The sequence below is a fragment of the Leucopleurus acutus genome (assembly GCF_964270905.1).
Source record: "Leucopleurus acutus genome assembly, chromosome: 19".
Lineage (NCBI taxonomy): Eukaryota > Metazoa > Chordata > Mammalia > Artiodactyla > Delphinidae > Leucopleurus > Leucopleurus acutus.
Window position 1 is genome coordinate 8,444,682 of NC_139161.1, and position 9,519 is coordinate 8,454,200.

The window sequence follows — 9,519 nt, forward strand, 5'->3', positions numbered from 1 at the left end:
CACACACCCCACTGGGTCAGTAGAGGGGGCTCAGCAGGTCAAGGGCAGCACGTGGCCTCCTTCGCTGGATTGCTGAGTGCGTCAGACTGAAGCTTTGAGTCACGGTCCCTTAGCTCTTGGTGGCTTTGAAGTTTCAGGGATTAGTCCTACCACACCCATCCCATATCTTGATACAAGCAGATATAAATAGAGTTCATTACACTGTGATTTTTAAAACCTTGTGTATCTTTGGAAATGGAATCAAATGACCGTATATAACATCGAAAAGAAAAGCAAGTCGCTCTGGGCCGCGGTTTGCTGAGTGTGCCGTGTACTGAACGGAGCTCATCTCACCTGCAGTTCGTGGACCTGCCTGGTGGATCTGGAAGGGCTGAACATGCGCCACCTGTGGAGGCCGGGCGTGAAGGCCCTGCTGCGCATCATCGAGGTGGTGGAGGCCAACTACCCCGAGACGCTGGGCCGCCTTCTGATCCTGCGTGCCCCCAGGGTGTTTCCTGTCCTCTGGACTTTGGTGGGTTTCCGTGTCGTTCTGCATAACTGGTAGCCGCTTGGAAGGTGCACGCACGTGCGTTCATGTCTGTGTATGTGTCTATGACTCGAAGTCATAAAGCAAAATAAGCACGGAGACATCAAAGTTTCTCAGATTATTTAAGGAAAGAAAGAATTCCCGAGGGTCCTAATGTCGTGCACTCGGGCTTTATAGAAAAAGCGTGTCAAACTTGAATCCGCCCCGTAGTACCACTGTGTAATTTTAATCTTTGAAATACAGACAGCAAACCAAATATGACTACGTGGTTTTTTCTGATTATTTATAGGTTAGTCCATTCATTGATGACAACACCAGAAGGAAATTCCTTATTTATGCAGGAAATGACTACCAGGGTCCTGGAGGCCTGCTGGATTACATCGATAAAGAGATTATCCCAGACTTCCTGAGTGGAGAGTGCATGGTACGTATCTAGGAGAGCATCCGCATGTTCGGCTGCTCACGAGGGTAGCAGAGGTGGATGCTGTTTGCACAAAGGAATTTCAGAGCTTTTAGTTTGGATTATTTGATTGTCTTTCCGTTTTTGTTTTGGCTGACATCTCTCTGATACTGGGTTAAACTAAACAGAACCATGTTGGTAATTTTTGATAACACATATTCTCCATTGTTAAATACTAATGAGAATTTGTTTTACAGTCAGTGTAATCGCAGCTCGCTTTATTCACTCAGCTTTGTGTGAATCAGATTCTTTAATCGTTTTAGAGGAGCTGTGCATTTTTTTAAGACATTAAAAAATCAAACTGATTCTCAAAAAGATTTCCCCCTTGACAATAAATCAGGATAACGTTTTAAAAGGGACAGTTAAGGGAACTAGTTCTCTTGTATGTGATGTGGGGTTTTAAATACATTGAGTTGCTAGGTTATCAGGCAGGTGGTTCCGCTTCTTTACCCTGTACTGTGGCGATGGAGTCAGAGAAGTTTAGTTCCTTGAGGACCGTACAGCCTCGGGGGCACAACGGCCTGACGGGGCGGAGGGGGTGTGTGAAGGAAACAGAAGCGTGGTCCATGCATCTAGCTGACGTGACAGGTGACGGGCGCCAGCAGGGAGTAGTGGTTCTTCTCAGAGAAGGGACTTCCATCATCCTTCATAGTAAATAAGGTTAGCCGTTGAGATGTTGAGATGTGGCCCCCCGGCTGACTCACGTATTTAGCTGATGATTGGGCGCTCGGGGGAATCCCTCTGGACTGTTCGAGGAATTTAACCGGCACTGAAATCAGCTCTGAGGCCTTCAGTCCTGCTCCAGGGAATCGCAGTGCAGCACAAAGGAGCAAGTGAGGTAGAGGACCTTCACTCACCCAGCGCCCGTGAGATTAAAGCGCGAGGTCAGATCTGTAGAAACCCACAGACTTCGATTATATCAGAGCAGGACCCGGCGAGGTTGCTTCTTCCAGTTACGACGAAAGCAACTGGGCTGCAGCAGAAGCAGACCTGACTCCCCCGTGAGGTGTTCAGGATGCTAAGAGTCCCGCAGTTAGCAGAGATCTCCCCACGCTGGCCGTTAAGGCTCCTTCTCTGCTCTTCCGTGCCGCTGTCGGGCTGGCGTTGAAGAGACAGTGCTCGCTTCTGCCCGCTGCCGTCTAACGTGGCCTCGGCGCTGTGGCGTGTTTGCGTCCCGCTGCACTGCCCGTGTAGACGGCCGTGTTTCTTTCCTGTGTGGTCGCCTCCCAGGGCTGATAATGTAAGCAGTGCTTGGATTTTATGAGCTCGAGTGTTAAGTCATTACATCCGGGTCAGTTAGGAAATTTATGAAACGTGCAAATTCTCATTGAGCCTGTTTCTAGCAGATTCGGAAGTTGCTGCTCTTTACTATTTTTTGGCTGGTGTCACGGACTAATCACTTGATCTGGCTTAGACACAAAGCTTTCTTTATAGATTATATATCTTGACTGTAATTGTATGTAATAAGGATAGTGCCTGTAGCTGCGGAGAATAAAACTCTTCCCTTAACATAATGTTTTCTTCTGCAGCGCAATATACGTACTTAACTATTCTTACATAAACCAGCTTCAGTAGTTGGATGCAGTCCCTCATACGCACTAGTGTGACTTCTGTGGCAAATCAGCTTCAACTTGTTTTCATTTATTTAAAGCGAGACACATGTATTTAAGTGGTTTTTCACAATTATTTTGCTAAGTAGTGTAGAGTGTTCTGCGACTTGGCAGGTGTTGTCCATTTCCTAAGCGGCTCCGAGGAGTCGCGTGTGTCAGGACGTGGCGCTGCCGGCGTTTGGTTCTCAGAGGAGTGGCCTGCGTTGGCTCAGCTCGCACGACTGCGTTTACATTTCCAGTGTGAAGTGCCAGAGGGGGGCCTGGTGCCCAAGTCCCTGTACAGGACCGCGGAGGAGCTGGAGAACGAAGACCTCAAGCTCTGGACCGAGACCATCTACCAGTCCGCGAGCGTCTTCAAAGGGGCCCCGCACGAGGTAGGTGCCGGGACGAAGCCACAGGGGCCGGGCGCCCGCTTCCCACCGAGGTTCTTCTGTGGGTCTCCCCAGTGGGGTGTAGTTTAGGAGACTCAGATGCTTTTCTCTGGTCTTGGTCTTTAGGTTTGTGTTGACACTGATCTGCAGTTTAGGTAGATGTCGACACAGGAGAGCAGGGCTCGCTCAAAGGGAAAGGTGGCTGCCCTTGGTCAGGGCGCCTGGAAGGAGGGTAGGCAGCTCGCGGTCCAGTTCACCTGAGAGCCTGGACACACAGGGGCGCGCAGCAGGTCTCCCCGTGGGAAGGTTTGTAGCTCTTCAGTTTAATGTACTCAGTGATCGGGACCAGTCGCATCTTCTGTTTTGTCTTGACTGGATTTGGGTATTTATTACCTTTAAGGAATTTGCCCGTTTTTATAAATCTGATGGAGTGAGGAGAAACTAGCACATGTGTTTTCTCTCCTTGCTGTCACGTGGTGGTGCAGAAGCAAGAGTGTGCCTGTGTTTTGACACGCGTGTGTGCTGTGGCGTCATGAGGGACTCAGCACAGACTGGCCCTTCCTGGACTTCGGGCTGAGGTTTGTGGCTCAGGATCATGGGAGGGGTGGCACCTGGCGTGGAGAGGCCGCTCAGCGCGCTGGGCTGCTGGCCGGGTGGACAGTGGTGGCCGGGAGCTGACGCCGTACTGCCTCCTCCATCCTCCTGGCCAGAGTGTGTCCCGCACGGCCCACCTGTGCCTCGTGGGGCGAGTGGACATGGGGCTGTGGCTTGAGCGAGCAAAAAAGACAGGTTCGATGTACCTTATTCACAGCCTCTGTAGGGGGAAGTCGACTGTGTCTTGAGGATTATTTGTATTAGTTTTTTATTTGGAGGCCGGCAGGCGCGAGGAGGCCAAGTTCTTTCCGTAGGTTGTGGTTGCTCTCATCCAGGGTGGAGAACTCAGTGGTGTGATGTGTTCTTGTGAGTCACGTATCTGTGCAAGTGTTTCTACATCAAAACTGAACACTTCAGTTCTGCTTTGGGGGTTCAGTAAAGCACAAATCGAGAACGGTGGTCTCATGAAATGAGCACTGAATTCCTCGTCCCCGCTGTGAATGCAGGAGCGAGAGTGCTGGTCCGCAGAGGGGCTGACGTCCAAGGGAGCTCTGCCCTCAGAGCCACTTTGGTGTCGTTGGTGCCACCGCTGTGCTTAGATGCAGCTCTTGTGCTTACAGAATCCGCTCTTTAGGGAGATTCTGTGTGGCTCTGTCAGCGGTGAGAAGTGGCCGTGGTGGGACCAAAAGGGCTGCTTGACGAGAAGCAAAGCGCTAACACGCCTCCCGGAAGGCTCAGCGGGCAGGCTTCCAGGGCAGGGTGGGGTGCGGGGCCTGGCTTCTGCTGGAATTTTTTAGTGAATACATAACTTTTTACAGCTGGTTTTAATTCTCACATCCCTCCCACAGTAATCTTTTGAAACTGTAACTTTGATCATTCCCTGTGGGGAAGCTGTATGGGCGCCGCATGAAATTCAGCTTTTAGGTTGGCACTCGACACCCGGGGCCCTTCCCCATCCCAGGGCCACGTGGCGCCCTTTTCCCACCTAGCGCAGCGGCCACGGGCAGAGGCCACTCAGCCTGCGCTCGCGTCCACCCCGCTCCCCGCTTGGATGCTTCCTTCCTGTCCCTCCTGGGCTCTTCTGCGACCTTCCCTGTGCCCTTCAGCCCAGAGCAACCCACGGAACCACTTCTGTGGTGTCTAGCGTTATTTCTGTTTTGTATTAAGACACTTTTTACAGCCAGCACTGGGTGTTTTAAAGCACTCAGGGAATTGAGGGGAAGCTTGGACCATAGGTGTGGCTGACAGAGCACAGAGCTTGGCGCTGACGCGTAGCAGGAGCAGCTGGGTGAAAGAAAGAAAAGAGCGAGCAGAGGCCTGGAAGGTGGGGTGAGGTGGGTCGGCCGTGCGCGCCCCCCTAGCCGGGGGAAAGCTGCCGGGGGGCCTGCTGCCGCGGCGTCGCCTCAGAGGCCTGTGCTTATTTTGGTGGGTTGATGCGACCTCTTTTTCCAGATTCTCGTTCAGATTGTGGATGCCTCTTCGGTGATCACCTGGGATTTTGATGTGTGCAAAGGGGACATCGTCTTTAACATCTATCACTCCAAGAGGTCGCCGCAGCCACCCAAAAAGGACTCCCTGGGGGCGCACAGCATCACTTCCCCGGGAGGGAACAACGCGCAGCTGATAGACAGAATCTGGCAGCTGGGCCGTGACTACAGCATGGTGGAGTCACCTCTGATCTGCAAAGAAGGGGAAAGTGTGCAGGTAAGGTCTCCTGGGAGTCCCCGCGGCGTGGCTCTTCCGTCTGGAGAAGGAAGTCTTGCTTCGGCCCCGTGCTGCGTCTGTAGACAGGCAGTTCAGTGTGTCCTCTTAGTTACGGTTAGAGTCGCTCAAGAAACCGAGCGGATCCCAGAAGGACCTAGAGCTCAGCAGAATCCATTACTTGTATCTAAAGTCATGAATTATTTCTGGAAGTATTTTCACAAAAGCGACATGGAAGAAAGGGAAAGGCATTCGGCGCACGTACAAAGCTGGGATTGAGAAGGCTTCTGCTAAGACGGCCTTTGACCTGGCGGCATTCTTCTCTTCAAGGAAAATCACCCCGAATAGAAGGGAGAGAAACAAGTAATTAGGGAACTATTAAGTGTCATTACTAAGCATCCTAATTTATCTTAAATGCTCTGTCAGCTCATTTAAAATTTTGGCTAGTTATTCCGAGTGCCTGAGCTCAGAGTGGTAGCTCTCGGGTGCCTCTGGCCTTCATAATAGATGCATAATTTTGCTGTCTTTACGGTTTTCAGGGATAAGCCTGTCAGTGTTTTGGTGGTCTTAGAGGCAGGGTAAAAGAGAGTATTTTATTCCATTTTTAAAATAATGACCATTTTAATCTGTATCACAGTCTTTAGTTCCAGAATTAAGGGAGGAAGTAGTTTTCACAGGTTGGCACTCCACTTTAGGTGGCCGTCCTTTCAACCCAGAATACACCGGTAAGGTCGTTGGAAGCACATCAGAGAGAGCATTGCCTGGTCCAAGTGGCCTTTTTTGACCCCAGGCCCTCAAGGGTGAGCAGAGGACCCCTGGGCGCTCCCACCCTGCGGGCGCCTGCATCCTCCTCCCAAGGCGGAGTCCTGGGGGCGGACAGCCTCTGAGGGTCCCTCCCGTGGCCTCCCCTGCGCCTGGCAGAGGCCTGGCTGCAGTGCCGACACCCGGGAGGCAGCGTGGGATGGACCCCGATCGTGAATCAGGGCAGCCGGTCCTTCCCCCGTCGAGATGGTCAGTAATCGGTGTTGGATCCGAGTGGACCCGGTCTCCTGGCGTTTGTCAGACCCGTTGTGGGAGGGCACGCGAAGCAGGTCCTCAGCTGGTGCCGCCTGACTCGTTCCAGGGCTCCCACGTGACACGGTGGCCGGGCTTCTACATCCTGCAGTGGAAGTTCCACAGCATGCCGGCCTGTGCCGCCACCAGCCTGCCCCGCATGGACGACGTGCTGGCCTCCCTGCAGGTCTCTTCCCACAAGTGCAAAGTGATGTACTACACCGAAGTGATCGGGTCCGAGGACTTCCGGTGCGTGAGGCCGGGGTCCAGGCCGGGGCGGCCTCCGGGCCCCCTGTCGCTGGCGGTTCACGGCGTCATCAGTGTGGGAGGGCGGTGGGGGGCTGTGTCCCCCTGGGCCCTGCACGGCCGGCCGGCTCTGGGGGGCGCTGCGGGGAGCGGGCTGGGATCGGCCAGGAGGGCGGTGGGCGGCCGCGGTGGGGTCCTCACACCCCCCCCTCCCCGTGCTTCTTACAGAGGCTCCATGACCAGCCTGGAGTCCAGCCACAGCGGGTTCTCCCAGCTCAGCGCTGCCACCACCTCGTCCAGCCAGTCCCACTCCAGCTCCATGGTCTCCAGGTAGCGCCCAGTGCGCAGAGGGGACGCCCACCGCCTCGCGCCGCCGCCCGCCCGCCCACCCCGCAGCCGCGTTGTGCAGACTCCTCTGGCCCTCTAGGTAGCACGTAGCTCTCCAGGTGGCAAACGTAGTCACTGACCCCGAAACAGTCTCGACAGGTAGTTTTGACTCCAGCTCAATAGCCATAGGTTTTGTATACAGTGTGCACAAAATCCAACCAGAGCACAAGGGCTCTCTCTTCAAAGAAAAGTAGTTTATATACCAGTTAAGAGGTTGACTTTGTCTCAAATGTTGATGCAAAAAATGTTTCCAAGCACCTGCACACCATCCCTTAGTGGATGAACTCCCCACCACCCGTCAGAGGTGACCCACCTTCCTTCGCGGAGCAGAAGCTGCCAACCTGTCCCCTGCCCTGCATCTGGCCCTCACCTCCTCCCTGCTGGTGGTCGACGCGGTCCGAGGATTCAGTGACTGCCTGCTAGGCTCCTTTTCCTCTGAGCAGACAGCGCTTAATCAGAAGGACTCAGAGGGAGCCTGGGGGCACCCCGGCCCGGCTCCGGGCCCAGACGGACCCACTGTTGTAAAGTGGGTCTGGGGGGTCAGGGGCTCTCGCGGACTCCCCACAATGCCAGGAAGAACACCGCCATCATTAAACATTATTTTCTCTTTCCTCCTTTCAAACCTTTTGGTACTCTGAGAGCAGGCTTCCTCTGTCCATGAACTTGGGCCGAGGGCGTCCTCTCCCTTTTCCTCCCGGTGTGTTGCTCTTCCTACCTGCACGTGTTAGTTCTGAACTCATTCTAGATTGGCCTCCCCTAGGCCCCTCACAGCTTGGTAGCATCAGAGCCCAAATGGTTCTTCTAGTCACTAGAAGGGTACTTAAGAGACAGTGAGTCCCATCTGCCGTTTTGAAACTGTCCTGTGTTCATTGTGTGGCCATATCGGGGCAGCCTGTGGCCTGGGGGAGCCCTGCTTCTTTGTGACAGGAAATTGTGGGCGTGTGTGTGTGTGCCTGCAGGCATGTGTGTCTCGGGGTGGGTGTGTGTCAGCGGGGGACAGGGCGGGTAGAAACTTAGTTCAAGTAATGAAGGGTTCGATTGCATAGAAGCAGGTCAGATTGTGAGGTCGGTCTGCTTTTTACTTTTTCTTTTTGATTCCAGTTACCAAGCCTGGTCTACCTTTTATTGGCCCTCGTTTTCTCGGCTTGTTATGGGAAAAGCAGGTTCTTTGCGAATCTGTCCAGGTGTTGCCTTGGGTCAGTCTCCGTGGTGAATGAAGACGTGTGTCGTGGTGGGTGCGTGGCGGAGGCTGTGCTTTTAAGGATCTGGGCCAAAAGCCAGGCGGCCATCGTCAGTGTGTGACGGGCACGGAAACCCTGAGCTGCGTTGTTGTAAACCTGCCCTGGAGGTGCTAGGTGGGTGCCGCGTGGCAGGAGAGCTGTGTGGACGGGCGTGCGCCCGCGGGGAGGTGTCTGCAGGGCTCCGGAGGGGCGGAGCAACCCTCCCAGGCAGCGATACTCGGTGGCTGCCTGCACGCCGAGGACGTCCCTGGGCGTCTCCCAGGGCTGCTGGCCCGTCCGGAGCACAGCTGTGTGCTTCCTGCACAAGAGAAGCTCACCATTGGCACCTAAAGGCTTGTTTCCAGAAAGCACAGTAGGGTTAGTTAGTGCATCCGTTTCCAAATTCTCAGGACCTGAAGACGGTCCCGTCTCCCTCCTTCTCTCTCTTTCTCTGTGTCTCAGCTGCCAAGAAAACACTTCACTCGACAGCTCACATCGGCCCAGGGGTGCTTGCAGAACTGTCTGAATCGCAGCCACCCCTCCCCCAGTCTGAAGAGCGGCTCATTTTGAGCTGACTCAGAAGTGGCACTGTCCTGTCCCCAAAGAGTTGAATGCATCCTTAAGCGTTCACAGCACATCACTGCACAAATCCTTACAGGGTTCCTCCTGAGTACCCATCGCCCTGTCCTCCTTGGAAGGGGGCTGTGAGGCAGGTGGACTTCGAGCACGCAGTTTATCGTGACTCTCCTTCAGTGCCCTGCACTCTTTTTAAAATGCTGCTGTCGTTTCACCTGTTCTCAGCACTAACGGTCCTTTCGGTTTCCCCTCTGTTACTAGTGTCTTAATTCACTTTCTTTCCTAATTTCATTATTTACGTATCAAATTCTGTAAATGTTTTGTAAACATATTACCTCACTCTTGGTAATACAATACTGATAGTCTTTAAAAGATTTTTTTATTGTTATCAATAATAAATGTGAACTGTTTAAAAAAACGAATGTCTTTTTCTTACTGTGAATCGGCAGTCTCCCTTGAAGGGTGTGACGTCCTTAGGAGACTTTAGAGACTGAAGGAAGGGGAGATTCTGGAGCCAGAGGACTGGTGTTCGAGAAGCTCGGGAACAGTGGCTAGCTTGTGAGGGGCCATCGTACACTGCCCTGCACACACGCTGCAGCTGTGGGCTGCCGATTCCTCAGGAGTGTGGAGCCCGGTACTTACAGCTCCCTTGCTCCTGGAAGAGAACAGGCTGTAGTTTTCCTTAAACTCTATGAGGTCGAACAGGACTCAGCCACGATGCAATGTTTCTTTAGTAACAAAATGGGTCCTTCTGTCAGGTGGCCAGCGTGGACCC

The 9,519-nt window shown here is 53.4% G+C and overlaps 1 protein-coding gene across 1 annotated transcript in view; it reads left to right on the plus strand.

The window, feature by feature from the left end:
- SEC14L1 (SEC14 like lipid binding 1) overlaps positions 1 to 9,035 on the plus strand; it is a 51,622-nt gene extending 42,587 nt beyond the window's left edge. The window contains exons 11-16 of the mRNA XM_082861287.1: positions 340 to 511; positions 816 to 950; positions 2,836 to 2,970; positions 5,014 to 5,265; positions 6,386 to 6,564; positions 6,790 to 9,035. Coding sequence (XP_082717413.1) covers positions 340 to 511; positions 816 to 950; positions 2,836 to 2,970; positions 5,014 to 5,265; positions 6,386 to 6,564; positions 6,790 to 6,895 — 979 coding nt within the window. The 3' untranslated portion in view covers positions 6,896 to 9,035. The remainder of the gene's footprint in view (positions 1 to 339; positions 512 to 815; positions 951 to 2,835; positions 2,971 to 5,013; positions 5,266 to 6,385; positions 6,565 to 6,789) is intronic.
- The last annotated feature ends 484 nt before the right edge of the window (positions 9,036 to 9,519 follow it).